Raw genomic sequence first — 21,069 nt, 5'->3', positions numbered from 1 at the left:
GAAGTGGACAAAGAGCAGTTACTGCTTTATGAAAAATACCAGGCTGCTTTTTCCTCCACAGCACAGTAGCAGAGATGGATTGGCTGACTCAGGGATCAGGCACTAAGCAATAAGCACTTCTCTCCAGTAAAACAGAAACACCTAATAAAACAGCTTCAGTCCAGGAGCCCCAGTACTGCAAAGAGCCATTTTCCTCCCAGGTGGAACCATGCAATCTCCCATATTGTGTGTTAGCAACAGGCTCGAGGGGCCACCACTGTGTAAGTGGGGCAGAAGAATGGGGAGAGACTCCTGTGGAGTCAAAACCACTAGGAAAAAAACCCTTGTTCAGAAATAGTGGAGCTTTTTGTCAGAGCATTTTGATAAAATGGCACTCTGAAACGGGCATATGTGCCCCATTAATTCAAACATTTCCACCACTCAGTACAAGTTTTTTAGAATTTCCATGACACATGCCAGCCAGTGCCCTTGGTTAAATGCTTCCATAGTCCTGGTATCTCCCTTTCCCTTGTGCAGGAAGGAGAACAGAGAAGAGCCATTAGAGAAGTCAGACCCTAGATCAAAGTTCTCCTGCATGTGACACTCCCAACAATATTGCAGTGGTAACTCATGAGTCCCCTCTGCTATACCTGACATAAACTTCTCTGCTACAGTGTGCTACACTTAATCTCTTCTTTATCAAAGGGGAATAACCAAGGGACTAAATCACTTATTCTACATTAATAAAAAATAAAACTGTGCTATTGTGATTGTACCATCTGCAGGTAATGTAGCTCACTGATGTATAAACAATGCTAATACCTACAAAGGCAATGGTCCTCTATCAGGTAATAAAAGCAGGATATAATCAGGAATGGTTTTACGAAATAGATAACAGAAAAAAATACAGAATGGGACGTGAAAGGAAATTACAAAATGTTCCAAGATGAGAGATTTATTAATGTATAGATCTACATCTCTAGACCATATAAAATTACACCTTCAGACCATTATATTCTGTGCAGTAAGGAATAAATCTAGACTGGCAGAGCTGGACTAGATGACCTTTACAGTAACACTCTCATTTTTAAAGAACTCTCCAGCTTTGTCATGGAAAGAAATTATGACAGGTCATTTTTCCCCCTTCATGGTCACAATGCAAAAGAAGGTAATAGAGAAAGTTTAAACAAAAAATTTCCACAAAAGGCTCCCACTGTGCTTCACAATGGCCCATAAACCAATCTTCCTCATCTCTAGAGGATTTTGCTTTGCTGCAGTAATTAACTCTCGATTTTAGTAAAGATCAGAGAGTATACAGAATTAGATGTAAAATCTCCCATATTCAGTACCTTCAAATTTCATTTGGGCAACCACTTCCCCAGTAAGAGAAAATTAATAGTATTAGCCATTTCTTTCAAACAGAAACAATGCAGATGTGAAAATATTCTCTAATCTGTGACAGGAATAATATACCTCAAGAACAACGCTGATATTACTACATGTAATTAAAAGAACTTAGCACTCTCTCCTGAGGAGACTAAGTATTACTTTTTCACAAAATGTATGCTTAAACAGAACTCAAATATAAAAGCTACAAATGCATATCTACTCTCTTCATTCTGGAGTTCAAAGGACTGAGAGTCTAGAACTGGGAAAACAGATGTGAGATTACTGAGGCACATTCCTGAGAAGGTTTTAGCTAAGCAGCAATGAAACAGCAGAAACTATGCCTTAAATCCAAGCAAGTCACTATCCTCTCTGCTATTGCCAAAATACCTGTTTTGCCTGTTTTGCTGTTCAGCTTTTCTGCCATGGGCACAGACAAGCAGTGCTGCAGGTTGGCTGAGAGTTAATTCAGTCTCTGTCTTAGGAGTGCTCAACATCCAGCTGGGCAAAGCCCTGAGAAGCCTTGTCTGACCTCAGAGCTGGCCCTGCTTTGAGCCAAAGACCGGAACACAGAACCTCCTGAGGCTGCTCCAGACCGAATTATCCTATTATCCTATGCACTTTATGCTGGATTCTCAGGCATCTGGGTTTTTGTTTTTCTGGAGCAAATTCATTAGATGTCTTTGTCTTGCTGGCATCTTTCCTCCCCTCTGTGCAACATTTTACTTGGAATTATGACAACTGGCTACCTATTCAGCCAGTTTATCACCTTTTACTGGTACCATCATTAGTAATAGCAATTCACACTATATTTGAATGTGGAATTTCATACAGATCTGAATAGGATTAAGTGGAAGAGATTAACTGTAATACCACAGGAATAGACCCAGGAGGCCCCTCTACTCCTCTATGTTGATTGCACTAGTCTAAAAATAATATAAAGCCACCTTCCATTAGCAAGACATTTATATGCTGTTTCCATCTTGCTTTTTCTCCCAGAAATGTAATTTATTTTGAATCAAATTTTTACCAGACTCAGATGGAATAGCAAAAATTACCTTTGGCCACAACAATCTTATGGCTATGCCAATCATTTTCTAATTGTCACAAGAAAGGCTTATTTTGCTTATTGGTTAACTGTTTCACCGTATTGTTTTATATGCTACACAGTTCACTTATGCCCTAGATGAAGTTCTTACACAGATTTTGACAACATGAACACTATTTTTATCACTTATTTTGTGTCTGTCACATTTGTGAAGTGCTACATTCAAATGAAAGGATACATCCAGTATTGTTTAGATGGTTTCTTTAGGCCATGTAGAAGCTGGCCAAGTCCTGGAACCACTATTTCAACTTAATGTGAGACACGCTGCTCTCCTGTCTGAATCAGATACACAAACCCACAAGTACCCAACTGAAAGGAACCCCACATGTGCCAATGTGCAGGCATTCAAAGCTGCCCATGGTCAGTGTGACTGTAGGACATGATGGTGTTTCAGACTCATGAAGGCAACAAGTAAAAAATTCCTGTTATGTTCCTTTTCCTCATCCTACATTTCCCTTACTTAGTTTTTTAAGCGTTGTTCTTTCTAAAAGCCTCTCAGAGCAAAGGGCTGTCTATACCTGAACCACAGTAGATTAGGCTGATGAGAAATGGATACAAGCTCATGATGCCTTCATAGCCCAACTGCATTTCCTTCTCTGCACTGTGATATAAGGAACATTTTACTTGTACTTTTTCCTCAGAATAGACTTTGAAGCTTTTAAAGTAACTTCAAATCAGATTATTCTATAACTTCATAAGCCTCTTCAGCTCAGTTTCTACTGCAATACAGTGAGCTTCTTCCATTTCCAGACATGTGGAGCTAGTTACCTTCACTGCCTTATTTCCTCATTACATGCTCACTGACAGAAAAGGCAGCAAGGAGCTGAAGTTGTGAACAGGCCAAACAAGCCCCTAAGGCTACAAAAACTGGGATGTGATCAGTATAACCTAGAGAAGAAAGATACAAATGTCTTAAATGCTCCAGTCACCTCCAGAGAGGGATATCCAAGTGCTTAGCTTTTACCAGCCAAGCTCTGTTGGAGCTTCATGAACACGCAAGCGCTTGAGAAGAAACTCAGGCACCCCAGCAGCTCAGTGTTGGACTTTTAACTGAGGCATCCAGGAGCCTACTATCAGTCCAGTCTGAGATTGCTGGTTTCGAAAAGTCTAGACAACATGAGAAATTACCGTTTTTTCACATGTGAAATTTCAACAGTATATGTCCTACTTTTGGTTAAAGTTTGTGTTTTCCTACTTTTACAGTAGAAGCTAGAGTGTGCACAATTATATTTAGACTGTAAAGGGCTAACTTCCAACAAAGTCGTGAAGAAATGATTTTTAAAATAATTTCTAACTGTGGCAATTAAAGACTGAAATTTTTCACAACTATTTCCAAAACGGTTCATTATATTTATTTAATTTCTGGATAGTTACTTGAAATCCAGTGCAGTTTCTTTTTAACTGGAACACAACTATAATTTTTTTACATTATATAATTCTTATATATTACATAATTCTTATATTTTCAAGAAAGAGTTTAAGATTTCCTTTCCTGTTAATTAAAGCACATAAGTCTGTAATCTATCTACAAGTTTCAGTATTATTGTAATACATATATTTAAATGGAGATGAAAGACCACAGCAAAGTTACACTAATTCAAGTATTAACAAAAATTATGGTGACACTATTGGACATTATTTTTTACTATGCACTTAGGTTAAACTGGAGTTTGATACCAATTACTAAATTACATGTCTAACTATAGACTATTGTGAAAACAGGGAGGAGAAAAAGAAAAAGGGAGCCTTGTTATTTAAATACTGCCATAGCTGGACTCCAGACATTTTTAAGAAGAAAATGTACCAGCTCCATCTGTTGTAATGGTGCAATGACATTCAAAATTTCAGACACCTACTTAAAATCTGTGCAACTGATTTTTAATTTCTTCTCTACAATTTACAAATATCCATAACAAAAAAAATTCATCAAACAGAAATTCGTTAAATAATGTGATATTTACACTTATAGGAAGCTGTTCATTTTTCAGTGGGGTAGTTTTGTTAGGGCTGTTTTTTGGTTAATCATTCTGCACTATTTAATGTTTGTTAGATGCCATTTTTATAAAGAAGACTTTTGTGATACATTGATGGGTAGCTTGTGCACAAATTTAATAAGAAACTAATCTGCACTTGTTCTGCACTTTTAAAGATGCTAGTTGGGTACTACAATTAAAGTTTTATAAATACATGCATATTTGATTCAAGAATTTTCATCAAAAACAATGTAGTTTCAGTATTTTCACCTTTTACTTCCTTTCAGCCTTTCTGCAGAGAGGAACACGAGAAGTAAGGGAGAATCAACCACTTAAGTAGAGTTAGACTTGAAGTTTTCAAAATCATGACTTTTTTGGTAAATTCTTCTCTGTATTGACAACACCTAAATATATACATTTTGAATTCAACTTTCAAAAAGTATTTTTCATTTTTCTGGAGGGGTTTGTAGGAGGCAAAAAACACCTGGAAATATGCATAAATTTAAGTAGAAGTTATTTTGGCTAAAAGTTACCGTCTCCTTTCCAATTTATATTATCAGCTAAAAACTGACTTTTGCAACAGGTCCATAAACAAATCTTCTTCACTTGAAGTATTCTCAATAAGATCACTGCTGCAGCCAACTGAGCCCTGCCAGGCCCGACTGATGCTGCCCCACCAGCTCTGCTGGGAAAACCCAAGGAGCTGAACTGGTACTGCCACCTTGGGAGGACTGGAGAGAGGAAGAGCTGGAACTGTAACCCTGCTCAAACCCTCATCCCTGCTGCCTCAGAATAGAAAGGATAGTGCCTGGCTCTCTGTGGGTGCTCACTGCAGCAAGTATTGCTGTTAATTATGTGATTAAAGTCAACAGGCTGCACTTCAACCACGTGGATGGTTATACATTGCTAAAAAAGAAAAAAAAAGTTTGCCAAAGTTGCACCAACTTAATTCAATTTGCAGCACAACAACTCCAGCTGATAGCTTTTATTTTATTTTCCCCTATTCAAAGTGGAACTGGAACATTAAAGATGGTGCATGTGTACATATCTGCACATGTAAATTCAGCAAAATCCCAATGGTACAAAACCTTGATTTATCTCCTCAACCCATTACTGGGTGACCTGTTTCACATGTATGAAATTTAAGTGGCACATTTTGCTACTAAACTTACCTTATGTTCAAATGCAAATAAAGTAACTAAGAAAACTCCTCTAATTAGTTAAACAATTTAAAATGGTCTGGTTATCACAGCAAAGTGAGAAGCTGTTATTTTTCTGTCACTTTTCCTACAAGCAAATCACTATGTATTGCTAAGACCACATGAACAAGTGAGCATACACTGGAAAAGGCAGAGGCACAATGGGAGGCAGGAAGGGAAAAGAAAGAAGGTCAATAATGTAAGTTTATTTGTGTAGGTTACAGCCTATTGTATACAGTAGGGAGTTATGCAAGAAAAAGCAATCTTGCTTACTTACTACAAACAAGAGCCTGTAACCTTTTCTTCACATTGCAATGCTGTTTCTAGGCTAAGGGAAAGCTGTATTGATCCAGTTAGCAGCAAATTATTATTAACCTGATGCTGAACTTCTTTTGACCCATGACTCTATCTCCCTCCCAAATAACCACATTATTTTTCCTCAACAAAAACAAAGCACAACACACCGAGAAAATTCCTACACAGAAAACATAATGAACTTGAGAAACTACAATGGTATGTCATAGCTTTCATCTCTTGTGCCCCAAAAGTTCAAGACAATTTTAACTGCACTGTTCTCTACCTACAGAAATAGATCACATTGAACACCTGCTTGCACATCAGATTAGCAACAGCTCAAACAGTTTGCCTCAGCTTAATAAAAACATTAAAACTCTGCGTTGGTCTCTTTTACAATACTGGGGAAGAAAAATAGAATGCAAGAACAATTTGTCTAGAAACCAATGTAACACTGAAAACAACTTCTAGGATGGGGAGAAAAAAACAAAGCAGTGTAGAAAACTTGTATATGAGGATTCAGAAACAGCAGAAGAGGATACAAGAGATGTTTAGTTCACAGACACAACACAAATTAGTTTTTGTTTTGCCACGGTATCAGCTATCACACCGGTTATGCTCAGTGGACACAAACAAACCCTGCTCAATTTTCAAGGCTGCAACTGAAATGCACCCCTGACCAGAAAGTTTTTGCTTGCAATGGCAGGTCAGCAATACAAACAAAACTGTTGAAACCAGTGATTTTATGCAAGTTTAGTATCCTGACAGTCAGAAAAATGCTAGACTGCCACAATCTTGTGATCATGTTAGAATGCAACAAATTTGAATCTGCTGGCATTTTACAGAAAAGCTTTTAGCAAATAAACAACAACCAGGCACTTCTACATTACCATGGTAATTTTTTTAACACCATCTACTTTGTTTACAGCACAAAAAATAATACCATTTCTGCTGTGGTAATTTAATTCAGCAGTGTAGTTTTTTGATCAAAGATTTTTCTTTTCTGTAGAGCCATACATAAAAGCAGCAGAAGGAGTTGAAGTCAGCATAATTGTAAAAGCTGCTTTTCGGCAGAAAAGCTTCACAGTAAAAAGGTTATCAACCTGCTCACGTCAGTGGCTGCAAAATTCAAAAGGAAAGAGGCCTGGAATTGTAAGGGGAATTCATAATTAACTAGTGGGATGCATTTTAGTCCAAAATTACTTAACATTTATATCAGTGGAGTCAAAAAAGAATGAAAACATCACTGAGTAATGGTAACACAGAATCAAAGACCAGTGAATGACACAAAACCTGACTGCTGAGTGAGCAGCATCGCTTTTATTCCAGGGAATTTAGTAAAAGGGAAAAGAAAATAGAAGAAAAAACAGAAGAAATTAAGCGTGCTTGCTTTGTATTTCACAGAATTTGCACATTAAAAATATGATTTCAGAACAAGGAGATCCCAGGTTCCTGGAGCTTCAACACTCCTTTGTTATGGACTTGGGAACCATGGGGGCCCAGTTGGAGGGTCCAGAGCCCTTAGGGTTGACTCACAGACACGGATTATTCAGCAAGCATACCCAAGGAGTCACACGTTTCAACATGACCATATATAGTGTTATTGTATTTAAGAACAAAGAATGCACGATAAAAACTTTTGGACTGGGAATATCAGTCTTGCAGATAAGTGATTTCAAATTATATCATTACAGAAGAAATAAAAGTAAAACCAAGTAACAAACATACTCTCATTCCAAGGCTGTGCTTAAAAGCCGTAATCAGTCCTTTAAGCATTTAAATAGAGAAGCAGTGAATAGGAAAGGTTATGTAACCTTTCCATGCAGCTCCTGGAAATTTATGTGCTGTGCTGGCATATACACTTCAGAAAGGATGCTTAAGATAGTTTAGGATTAGATATGAAGATCTGAAAGAATTATGAGAAGGAGGAAAGGATGTGAAAACACAGCCTTCGATGAAAAACCTAAGATGCTTATTCTAACTCTTGCAAGCAAGAGAAGTCTACAAAATTATTTGACTATAACCTGTAAAATCCTATATTGAGGGATAAATTTGATAACAAAAGATGTTTAAATGCACAGGACAATGGTACATTTATTACAGCTATGGTTGGATACTGAAGCCAGGTAAACACAGGCTAATAGGTGAATACTCTTAACAACAAGAGCAATCAGGGATTGGAGCTATTTAACAAGGCTGGTGGAGTGTTCTTTAGCACCGGGACCTTATGCAAACAATTGAGGCACTACAGGTTCAAATTCAATTCCAGCCACATGGTAGAAGCTGCTCTTTACTTTAGGAAAATCTACTGGCTTGTGGTATACACAGCACAGTCACAGTGTTCTCTCTTCCCCTGATATTCTAGCATGATGGAAACATTGACTTCTGAAAAAAATCCAAACCAAACAAAAGCCTCCAGCTCTTCCTCTACTATCAGAGCAGCTCTTTTGCACTGAACTTGTGTATCCGGAGGCTTGATTTACAAATAATATGAAATCTTTGGGAAAAACTAGACAGCTGCAAGTTGTAAAAAAAAAATTTGTAATAGGATAGACACTTTTTTAGTGATCTTTAAGATATAATTTGAGAGCATGAAGTATGTTTTCATAGTCTGATTTGTTATCTATAGCTTAATATTTTACTGCAAAGAGATACGAGTTCCTTGTGTGCTGTCTGTACTTCCCCATGCTTTGCTCACTGCACTATTTAAGACTGGAAGAAAAGTTTGGCCCAATTTATTACAAAACCTTCAACTCTGCTATGTGGCAAAAGATGTATGCACCAGAATACTTGGGTGTCATCACCACTAAATAGAAACTCTGGTACTGATGCCAAAAGTTTTAGCTTTCATGTTTTTTAGATTCTGTCCTGCCTCAGTGTGACTCTGAGCTTCATATAAAGTGTTAGCAAGTTCTCTTCACAGTTTAGTCAGACAAAACAATCCTTTTCCAGCCTGAGAACCAAGGATGCTGTTGCAGCTTCAGGCCCAAGAAGTATAAACAACAGTGAATTGAGGAGAGCAGTCTGAAAGGATGGGACTTCATAATCTGAAGATGTAACTGGACAATTAACCCCAATATGTAAATAGACCAAAACTTAAAAAAGTGTGAAAACTCATGCCCCATTGTTCATCTTGAGTGTAGCCTCAGCCAGGCTCTTGTACTGCCCAAGGTGTATCCTTTGAAGGTCTTTTTAATAAATACTTACTTTAATCCTTTAACACTGTCTAACCTCTGTTCCAGATCAGCCTCTCTAGGCATCAGTACTGCCTGATGGCAGCCAGCTTCCAGAGACAGCATCAGCCATATTTAGCTGCAGAGGGCTGTAAATGTTTTGAGAAGGGCTCCTTTCCATTTCCCCTGGGACAAATCAATAATCCAAGATTCCTTTTTCTGTTGACTTCATGCATTTTGCTCCATAGCCAGTTAGCAGATCAATACTGATTTGTATTCTAAAGAATGAATAACCTTTATTTTTTTTTATAAAGGAGTAAGCTCCAACCAAACTTTCAAATAGATACTGAAGATTTAATGGCATTACAGAGTGAGATCCTTTAATGGTAATGATACACAAGAAGGATTAGCTGATACTGGTGGAATTTGGGGTGGCAACATTTCAAGTGTTTTGTGGATGGATATCCAAAGTAAATGAAAAAATGCTTGTTGCCAATTCTATGCTTGCTGTTGCTCATTAAATTCCAAACAGAGATTTGAGAATCTTCCAGTTCCTGTGTACATTTTTTATTTTTGTATGGAATTTGGAAGCTAGATTTATTATGTGATAGAGGGAACTACAGGAAAAAATAAGATGGCACCTTAAAATAAAAGTTTTTGTCACTGCATAGTGTCAGCAATTTAACATATACTGAGAAAGAAATGTCACTGAGGAATGAGTGTTCTCTCAATACATGGCAAGTGCTATGGGGTGAATGTCTTATCACATCTAAAATATGTTGTGATATTCTAACTCCATTTTTTGGACACACTTAAAAACAAGCAAGTCACTGCAATTTTCCTTTTGCATCCTGTTCAGCAGAATCGCCACCTTCACATTTCTACTTGCATTCCTGAAGGCTGTATATCAAAAACAGTTACATGCATTAGAGCTCCTCTTACCTCAAAAAGAAAAACAAATGTCTCTCCCAAATTTTCCTGCTATTATCAGGCCTTCCAAGTACCTGTAGTAAAGGTAAGTGTTGTCTGACAACATTTAGCATATTGCAGTGATAAGAGATGCTGGGAAGAAGGTTTCTAGCCAGTCAGGAAACTGCTGCTGCTTGCCTTTCCATCAGCAGCAAGTAAGTCAAGGCAGAGACACCACACTGCATTTCAAAAGTGCCATCTTCCAATAAAGGAAATAAAACAATGCTGTCCATCCTGCATTTTAAACAGCAAAATCAAGAATTCTAAAATATTTCTTTGAGGCCTAGTTATTGTCTGAAGAATATAAATCAGTGCAACAGCAGCACTCCAGAGAAGGTTTGAACACCACTATAAAACCAAGACAGTCCCTTATCACAAGCACAGAGCAGAGACTTTTGCTAATGTTATTTTTACTCACATGGTACAAAGCAGTTTCTGGTCCAGGTGTGCCCATGACTTCTTGTCTCAATGACTCCATTTGTAAACTAGGCAACAGTGAGTAATGACTTGGACTGCTACTCTTGTCTCCTTTCTTTTTGGACTTTTTCCCAGTATCCTTTTTGCTATTCCTCTGAAACATGTAGTCCTCTTGACCTATTTTCTCATTGCTCATATAACGAAGCAATGAATTTTCTGTTGAAAGAAAAGTAATGCAAAATATCATTGTGAACTGCTACATGCATGTAAATCCTGCTTCAAGAACATGCAATATTCTTGCTAAGATCTATTGTCAATTTTAACTCTTCAGGACTATTTCATTAACAAAACCCATATGCTTCTTTGGTTCAGATATAATAAGAAAGCAAACTTTTGGTAGGGAAAACACTCTTACAGTTTTCTGGTATATTTTAAATAAAGGGAACAAAATATAAAAGAAGTTGCACATCAATAAATTTTGTCTAGGGGTTTTAAAAAAAAATTAGCAATGATGGACTTATGATAGTTTTGGGGGATTTTGCTACTTTTTGACCAGGAGTCCTAATGAATGCAAAGGTCAGTGGTACCACACATTTCAAAGTAATTTGCTCTGAATGTTCATTGGAGATCATTCACCATATCATATATACATTCCCTAAATACTCTTCCAGCATGTACCAATTTGTAACTGAGACATCCTGACCCAAAAGCAATGTCTGTCAATTTAGGAAACCTCAGCAGATTTCTTTTTCACAAAATTGTCTCTTTCCTTGCATTAATGTGAACTTCTGGTATCCACAGCCTCCTGTGGCAAGAGGTTCTTTAGTCTGAACATGAACTGCACCAGCTCATTTTCTTTTTATCCAGCATCCAACAGAGATATTTGATCTCTTTGCTCTTGTTTCAGATCAAACACTGACAAACCTATTTCATTATTTCATTCCACACAAGCTTTTATAAACCCTTTATTATGTCCTGCTTAAGTTCCCCAAACTGACAATGGCCAGCCTGCTTAACTGACCCCAGTTTAGAAGTCAATTCATGCATCTGATTAATTTCTGTTGTCTCCTAAACCTTCTTGAATTCAACTGTATTTTTCTTAAGAGATTAAGAGACTGGAATTGCACACACACAGCATGAGCAACAACTGATATGGCAGCATAAAAATACTTCTAAATTTGGTCTTGTATTCTTTTCCTAATAATACCTAAGTGTTTCCTTTTTTTATCCCTACTGAATATTTAGTTAATATTTTTCCAGAAATAGCTATCATTACTGTAACATCTTGTTCCTGGCTGATAAGAGCAATCACAGAGGTCCTAATTTCATATGTGGTGTTATGACTCCAAGCCTCACACCCCAAAATTTTGAAGAACTTGTCCTCTTTGATTTTGAAGTAAATCCCATGCTGCTCTAGAATGTTTTCCAACCAACTTCCTCGATCCTAAAAGAAACTCTGCAAAAAATTAAGCATACATATAAAGAAAATACCAAAATAGGTTCACAAACATATATATAGCTAAGCAAGCAGCACAATTATATTGAAATATATAGCTTAAAGCAAGATAAAACCCATAATGCCTTGTATAAGATGTGCATTCTGATTACTTACCTCTCCTAGTATCTCTTTTTATTTTATTGGGGTCTTCATAATCTCCCACCCAGTTATATTCTACTGGCATAGAAATAGGCCTCAGCTTACCTGGAAACAGAAGAAAAAAACTGAGATCATGCACCATAAGGCAGCATTAACTCAATATTCTTCAGAAGAAAGAACAAATTATGTGCTAAGCTGCTATTCTACAGGGTTGCTTACGAAAGAGGATCCAGTGTTGCCCCTGAACAAGAGGTTAAGACAGGAGTTCTGTTCTCTCTAACAGAAAAGAGGCAGCTAAGTATTTAACGGATATTTTTTTAAGTTTAGAAAACAAATCCAGTGCCCTACAAAATCCTCACTGCAGTGACATCTGATACCGACAAGCACATTCAAATTACTTCAGTTTTCACTGAGCAGTATCTACTTTTTTATTCTGGAAGCCCCTGGCACACACATGGGAGAACTGTTTTAAATCACATGTGAATTGCTGATAACAGAAACTTATGCATATCACTGAAGTGCCTTCACTAATAGCATATTTGCTGGTGGGCTTACAAGACCCATCAGTGACCAAGTAAGAAGGGAAGTAGAAAACCTCTACATGTAATTTAGCTTATAGCATTTCATCCACAGAAAGCAAAGTACATTATCATTGCTAAATTCACTTTGACTTCAGACAGCAAAAAAAGAATAGCTGAAGACTATCCTATCTTTTAAATTCTGATTGGAAACTGCTGAATTGATTAAAAAAATGCTGTAAACTATGATTTCTGTTTAAGGATTGCACATATATAGTCAGAAAACAGTGTGCTATGGAATTTAGTGGGGCCACTCAGAGTGGTCTGAATTCTTTAGCAAGTTTAATAGTGTATTGAAACAAAGCATAGGTAAATAATGTATTGAAGCAAAACAGAGAAGCATAGCACATGGCATATTATTTCACAGACTGAAAACAAAATGTTTTCCTAACAAGATCAGCCCTTCCTCTTTTTTAAATCAGTCTACCAGTCACAAACTCCAAAAGCGAGTAAATAGTTTGATTTTAAATGAAGCAAAGCTAAAAGTAAAAACCTGAAAAGTCTTGTAAATTATTCTAGAAGAAAACCCCTACACAAAAGTATTACTCCACATTTTTGAGGTTAAATCCATGACATGATGAAAAAACCAGAAATGTTTATAATGAAAACATATATTCAAACATGTCCATCTCCCTGCTGAAGAACTGTGTCCACAGAAAAAAACACACTGACCCTACACAGGCAGCACAATGGTAAAAGTTTTTATCATTTTTTAATAAAAATTGACAAAAAAGTTGTATGTCTTGTACAGACCACAGGATCAGGTCACAAATACATCAGTACTCAGGAAAATCACATATATTTTAAGCTTTTCATTTATCATTCATTTTTCTATTCAGGAACACATATTTAAGTCTGACTGAAGCTGGTGAGATTTAGTGCACACAAAGTCATTCCTTGAGTGGGGATGTATTCAGCTTAAGTTTACTTATCACAGACAGCGCTCAACAGTTTCTTTTTCTAGAAATAAAACCTTATTTTCTTTGTGAGGCTGAACACACAGTATCTTATTAATAGGAGCTGTACACTTAATAAAACAGAAAAGCTACAAAATTGATTGCTAAAATCTGATTGTTATCAAAAGTAACAGCAAATTTTCTGCAAAACCTTCAGCTGTTCTAAGTACCTGCTTCTGTATCTGGCATTAAAACTGCAATGATCAAATTTGTTTCATTCCTTAAACTCAAGTTTCATTTGCTTGTTGCCTCTCCTAACAACCTTGTTTTTAACCCCTATGGATTCCCTAATCTCTTTTCCATGAGGAGGACACTCAGGAAAATTTTTATCTTGCATGTGAACAGAAGCTTTCCTAGGCCAATTAGCAGCAACTATGGAAGAGCTCAAAGCCAGTAAGAGCATGAAAGAGAAATATCTTTGTTAACATCTTTGTCAAAAAATGTCAAAAGATTCCATTAAAGAAATTATTGCAAAGGGCCTTATTCACCTCTCATGAAGGAGGACTGAGAAAATTTTTGTAGAAAAATTGACACATCACAAAATTAATGGTAAGCACATGTTGAAAACAATTATTTCTCTAGGCTTGGGAACTCTCTTTGACCTTCTTTAATGGGTGACCATAAGCCAGAAGAGTGTTATTGTCATTTTCCAGATTTCTGTGAAACCTTAAGGTCATGCCTACCCACAAACCTTATGTTAACAAATGCCATGTGGGAAACTTTAGAATTTAATGCTGAAATGGTAATATTTTTAGAAAATACACTTGAAAATGCACTTGAATATGTGAATTCATTAAATAAAGCGAGATGAGAAGTGAAAGACTGTAAAACAAATGTGTTAAATAATGACTGATTTTCAGAGGAGTCTTTGATCCATGTCTTTATGACCCTTTCTGCTAACAGAAAAAAGGCTGAAAAAGCTATCCTATAACAAAATAATGGATTCAGCAGTCCTTGAATAAGAAATGTGTTCTTCTTCACTCTCGACCACCAGTATTAAAATTTGATGTCTGGAGCAGTGAGTACATCTCTGTTAATGGAACTGACTGCAGCCACCAATTGTAATAAATGAAATACTGAAGTAATAAAATTGATATATCCATTTTGAAAACTTAAACAGTTTTTTGTATACAATAGGCAAGGTTAGAAAATACTTGAAAACACTTTAAAATCAAAAGGATACTGAAGATTTTTCAGCAGGATGGTGTACTTGTGTAGAAAGGGTACATTTTGTGAAACTGCAACCTTTCATGTTGTGCAAGCACATTGCTCCAAATCCTGAGGATACTTTACACAGCTCAGGTTCAATTTATATCAAGGTCCTCAGGCTGGCTGGCTTGGGCTTGGCTGCATGATGTACTAAATCTATGCTGATTCAGAAATTACATCTATTTTCTTCACAAAGGGACATAATGACAGGATTGCTTTAACAACTCTAACATACAGCTTGTGCTCACTTTAAAAACTGAAGTAACGTAGCAGGTAGGTTGAAAAAATATTCAAGTGTGTGCTTAGCTAATGCTATAGCAGTCAAAATACTTTTTAAAACACAAGATTTCCTCTTCATTTTCTTCTATAGCCTAACAACTCTATGTCTGTACAATACTATACCTGGCAACAGAAAACCAGATCTCCCAGTCCAAAGCTGAACCAAGTTACCATACTAGCTAGAGGAAGAGTTCCAACAGTTTCAAGGGTAAAACAGGCTGGAGTACAAGGGTTTGAGCATCAAAACTCTTACCAGAAATTGTTTCTGAATTCTCATCCTAAATAAGCCAAAATCCAAGATGGGGATGTAGCATGAATACATGTGTGTGTTTACATGAAAAATTCCTTCTTAAACAACCTATGATCTCAAATAAAGAGGAACAGCCATATGTAAAAGCCACCACTTGCAATACAGGAAGTTACAGGAGGTTAATACAGTATTACCAAGAAAAAGCACACTGTCATCAGTCATACTTCAATTCTGGTTCAAAGAAAAATGAAAAAGTTTTAGAGAGCAGTGCAACATGAAGGCAGCATGTCATCTCTTGGTAAATCTGAAGGGGTTTGATTGTTATTATACCATTATACCATTATTTCCATTATAGGAAAATGTTTCCAAAACTGAACTCCAAAACTTATTCAAGTCTCTCCCTTAGAGAAAATTTCTATTCTGTATTTTTAATAAAAAAATGAGCTTCTGGTATATACTTTTTTCAATAAAATGATACTGAAACATGGTCTGGGAAACTAAGCTGATAGCAAAAATATGTATTTAGAAAACCCATCAATTTTAAACTGGACTTACCTATCATAGTAAGTATTTTTCTTTCCTATAACAGAATAAGCTCTTACGCTGAAATTGGACTAAAGTACTATTGAATTCTCAGCAAAATCAATGGCCACCAGAAGTATTTTTCATGGTTAAAAACAAAAGCAGATGCATGAAAATCCTAAAATCAACAAATGGTGATTATCTTTATGAGATCAATGCTGTACCATATGTCGGTGTGCTCTCTCTCCTTCCAGGACCACTTGTTCTTCCTTTCTCATACTCATAGCAGTACAAAACTGCATCTTCTTCAACCACATTGAAGCGCTTCCGATATTCCTGGTCCAGAAACGAGTTTGGAGACTCAGATCCTGTGTGAACCGGTTTGCCCACTATGTGTCTGCCAACATCGTCACAGGGGAGATTTCCCTTTTCATCCCTTTAGTTAAAAAAAGAATGTTTTAATATATTGAGATAAGACAGTGATTTTGTTATACTGTGAATATTGCAATAAACATGGGCCTATGTCAGTATTTCATACACTGAAACAGATGAAATCCACCCCACATCAGAATCACACAGCATATATCCATATGTATGCATTTATATGCCAGTTATCTCACACATTTCTGTTTGCTCAGTTCTTTACTGATTTATCCATCTCACTGATTTCTCTTGAAGAGAATTACAGAAATAAAACTGATGTGCAGTTACTCTTTTTATTTTTCTCGGTTTAACTGGAATCTACCAGCACTTTGTGATTTAGGGCAGAGGAATAATGTTGACCTTACACTTTTATACTTGCATTTTTAAATACATCAGATACTTTTAAGAAATGGCTACATGGCAAGCATCAGCAAACTCAGTCTGGTTCCTGACACTTTATCCCAGATGAAGAAGAACCAGGCACAGAAGACATACAGACACCTGACACAGTTTTGCACAATCATTTCAGGTCTAGAAGTTGTACAGGTACATCTATGCAGTTTCACATACACTGTGTAGCACCTGCTTATCAGCTGCTACTCCAGCACAGTGCTCACTTTGCACTTTGTGTCAGATCCCCAAGACCTTTTTGCTTTCCTGCACCCCTGCCCCTCTCTTTGAAAGTGGAAACTACTCAAAAGCATCAAACAAGAGAGCAAGCTGTGCTGGGTTAGGAGTCCTTTCTTGCACTAGATAAACCAGGACTCATCTAGTAAACGTGCTGCTAGAACTGCCTGGAGATGGCTGCAAAAGACCTGATCAGGCTGTCATTTCTGGACAGCAAAATGCAGGCAGTCAAGAGGGAAGCAGGTATTCAAGAGGTAATCAAGAGACAAGCTGGGCCATACGCTCTTGTTGGACTGTGAACTTCCATGTGAGTTCCAAACTGGCCCAGCATGCTGACCCCTGCTTCACCTGGCACCTTGAGACTCCATCTGAGGATCAAGCAAATCCTCCTCATGGGACCAGGCAGCCACAAAGGATGAGAAAAGGCCATCCTGCCTCGGTGTCACAGTGCAGCATCACAAACCCCCAGTGATCACTACACTCCCTTTGGCAAGCTGCTTTCCCAGAGCAGAGATGGTGCTGGCTTAGTGAGGGAAGCTGGTGCAGCCTCAACAGGGCTGGGGGTTCTCCTCCTCACAGAGAGACTTTGTGGTGACAGAGCTGGGGAGCCCAGCAGGTAACATGATGGAGACTGACAGAAACCAGCCAGATGCTAAAGGATGCTGAAACATCATCAGGGGCTGCCACAAGCAAGGCAGTGCAGCCTGACCTAGAGGGATCTTTACTGCAATGGAGTTAAGTACAGAGCCCTCAGGCAAACACCCTTTGTCACAGACCCCTAGAGAGGAGGGCTCCAGTTCTCATCCCCAAAAGTACTTGATAAATATGAGCAGGCATTAACATACAAGCAGCACTCCTAAACAAGCAGCACACAGAGAAGTGTTGGTCCCTTTCTGTCATGCCATCCGTGCAAGGGTATGTCAGCAGCTGTACTCTCTGTGGGTATCATCACCAAAGCTTTGGGGTTTACAAGCCACGTCAAAATATCAAGTCTTTTCTTCTATTCCAGTAACAAAAGCAGGCTTGTTTGTTTGCCTTTATTCCTTTGGAATGGCAACAACAAACTGAGAAACAGATGTTAAGCAGTTTGATAATACGCAAAATACACATATGATTTAATGTAGTTAATCATGGACAAAAAAACCTGATGAAATGCCCAAACAAATTATTCAGAAACACTGCACACTATGTGACAGGTGAAATCAAGAATAGTCCATTTGGATTAAGCTGATGAAAAAATTCAAATGTACAAAGCTTAATCTCTCTACAAGATTACAGCTTGTACTAATATGTATTATAAGATTTAATATGAATTGGTCCAAACTACTGCATTATCATCATGATTTAAGAGATGTTATTAAAAATAATCAAAATTCATTTGGCAGATCTCAATTTCTAGAGCAGAACTCAAAAACTGAAGAGTAATGAATGTTCACCAAAAATACTTTAAAAATGAGGAGGCACTTGTTATAATTTTTTTTTGTGATGGTGAACATAATCAGAATCAGTACAAAGGTACTAGGTCTTTTAATATAGGATAGTTTCAGGAACACTAGGTCTTTACTATATGACTACTGCATTCAAAGAGAAACACACTTAAGACTATGTTTTGGTTGGGTTCTTCTTCCCCCCAGCTTTTTTAATGTTAATGGATTAGTACTAAACAACTGGTTCTTTTCTGTTAATTGTCTGAAAACCCTGACCTTAAAATATTTATGTGAGCATAACAAAGAACTGTTACCAGGGAGGTAAAATATATATTCAATTCCTGTGCTCAATTCAAATGTCATGACTGAGAATGCCCTCATTTAATTAAAAGAAAAAAAATAGTTAAAAGTTCAACTGTGTTATACTAGTCACACTTGAAATAATTTTTTATTTCTCTGAGAAATAGAAACCAAGCCAGGTACAGAAGAGGCAACAATAAGGAAGGAACATGGGACACAGCCTTAGGCTTCACAAAAGGCTCCTGACATCCTCATGAAGTCGAAATCACACTTCTGCCCTGGAAGGTTTTTCGCATCTCTGAAGAGTAAGAATTTATCATCTCAACTTCTCCTCCCCAGTAGGCAAATTAACTTGCCATATACCTCACTCTGGGACAAGCCCCTGGAAAGTCCTGTCAGTATCAGGTCATACACATTATCAACTGGCTAGAGCAGTTGCTGATAAGAAAATGTAAGAAAAACTCAGCTCCAAGAAACTCAGGTACAAGAAGAACATGCTGCCCTTACAACCTTTCCAAGAAAGCTAACTAGAAGAAAAGCAAGAAGGAATTTAAAAATACATTAACTGAACACATGGCAAACTGTGTCTAAGATTATGGAAGCTTTAGGAATTCTGATTCCTCTTAAATACAATCCTAGACCTCTGGGTCGCCACTTTTTGTACTATTTGTAGGCCATAATTCTCTCAGAGTTTCAGGAATGCAATATCTGTGTACATCATGGAATTACATGGAATCATTTGTGGTTGTGTAAAGGCAGGCTAATGGATCTGCAAGAAGGATGGGCCACCCTTCTGGCTCAGCAAGTCCAGAGACCTGGGAGATGAAAATGCCTGTTCCAGGGGACAGGTCAGAGCAGCAACTATACTGACAGGGAACAGCATGGTCACTGCACAGTCCAGCAGAGTGGCCACACTAAAACACAAACCTGAAATTTGCTCTAATGCTATCTAATCTAATGTATCTGAAAATGAAAATGCTATGGCAGAACTAAACAGTGCTGTTGTTGAAGTTGAAAAGTTTTTTGTATTTAACTCAGACTCGTTGCTGCACTGTGATTACTGGGGACAAATATGAGCTCCTTTCCTAGTTACAGATTCAGGGTTTCAGGTAACTTTTGCTCTTCTGAATGAGGATGAGACTGTTGCAGTCAATTGATTACCCCATATTTGAGAAAACAGGGTACTGAACCTTCTTTTCTAAAGGCTACTGTCTGTTTTGCAGACAAGATACTGATTCAAGATCTTGTGTGTCTGATTCAACACATCTACCCCTAATAACCAGTTTACCTGCAAAATACAGTATTAATACAGGATTATCTGCAGGGCAGACTAATTAAGGTAAAAACAGAATAGTCAGTTACTTCACAAACATTTTTTATATCAAATTGTACTGTGAAATGGTCTTTTTTACCTTGGAACATAGGGTTCTGTTGGAGGAGGGGGTATGTAGAGATCCTGAAGGGCAGAACTGTCTCTTTTTGTAGGTGTGCTGATAGTGCTGGATGGAGTAGCAACACTGCTTGTAGGGCTTCTAGGAATAAGAGGCTGGTTCAAAAGAGAGAGAGAAATAATCAGAATTATCCTTACATATTATACATTTTCATTTGTAAAAAGCCAAAACCAGAATAAGGATTGGAAAGCTAAAGAAACAGCAGTTCTAACATTTTGTGTGCTTTTAAAACTGACTAAAAAACCACTCATGCTAAGACGACATCTACAAATGGACCTGTATTGTGTTTATAAAATTGACTCCTCTGATTAGATCTTTTTCCCTTTAGCACCGCAAGTTTATTGCCAACGCCCATAAAATTAGTGATCATTAGAGCTACTGGTGAAATATTAACAAGTAAATAACATGCAGAATCCAGTTAATTCCTTAATTAAACTAACATTGTAAAAAAAAAGTCTACTGTTTACAGCAAAAGGTGCATAAGTAGGCATTAAATTGAATGTCAAGTCCTCCCATCTGCTCTACAGCTTAAGAATTAACTGTAAAAGCTTCAGTTTATGCCTGCAGATGCTGTTAAATCAGGTACTGCATCCTCAGAGCACACACGCTATGAGAGAATCAACTGGAGATTATTATTATTCTTCACTCCCCTGGGCACACTCCTCACAAAATAACATTTATTCACAGGTAAATAAACTGTACCCTCCTTGCAAAATAATCATGCATTCTAGCTATCATTCCAGTCCAGACAGAATCCTTCCTCTTAATCATATTTTTTCACAAGATTTTCACAAGATTTTCCAAGTCTCTACGCAGATGCAGAAAAATCAAATGAGAAGAAAAGTTTGATTTTTTGAGTCTACTAAATAACACGTCTGTCTAAAAATAAAAGCCTTGTGTCCTTGGTTTGTGTGACAGCTAAACTCAGGCAGAAGAAAGAGCAGAACAGCAA

The 21,069-nt window shown here is 37.3% G+C and overlaps 1 protein-coding gene across 5 annotated transcripts in view; it reads right to left on the bottom strand.

The window, feature by feature from the left end:
- The window catches only part of CNKSR2 (connector enhancer of kinase suppressor of Ras 2), a 206,980-nt gene that overhangs the window by 67,047 nt on the left and 118,864 nt on the right, over nucleotides 1–21,069 (bottom strand). For all 5 annotated transcript variants that reach the window (XM_063392931.1, XM_063392932.1, XM_063392933.1 and 2 more), the window contains 4 exons: nucleotides 20,079–20,212; nucleotides 16,114–16,325; nucleotides 12,111–12,200; nucleotides 10,500–10,714 (listed from right to left, as the gene is read on the bottom strand). In XM_063392931.1, coding sequence (XP_063249001.1) covers nucleotides 10,500–10,714; nucleotides 12,111–12,200; nucleotides 16,114–16,325; nucleotides 20,079–20,212 — 651 coding nt within the window. The remainder of the gene's footprint in view (nucleotides 1–10,499; nucleotides 10,715–12,110; nucleotides 12,201–16,113; nucleotides 16,326–20,078; nucleotides 20,213–21,069) is intronic.

This window comes from Prinia subflava, chromosome 3 (genome assembly GCF_021018805.1).
Source record: "Prinia subflava isolate CZ2003 ecotype Zambia chromosome 3, Cam_Psub_1.2, whole genome shotgun sequence".
Lineage (NCBI taxonomy): Eukaryota > Metazoa > Chordata > Aves > Passeriformes > Cisticolidae > Prinia > Prinia subflava.
This window is presented reverse-complemented; position numbering and strand designations above follow the sequence as displayed.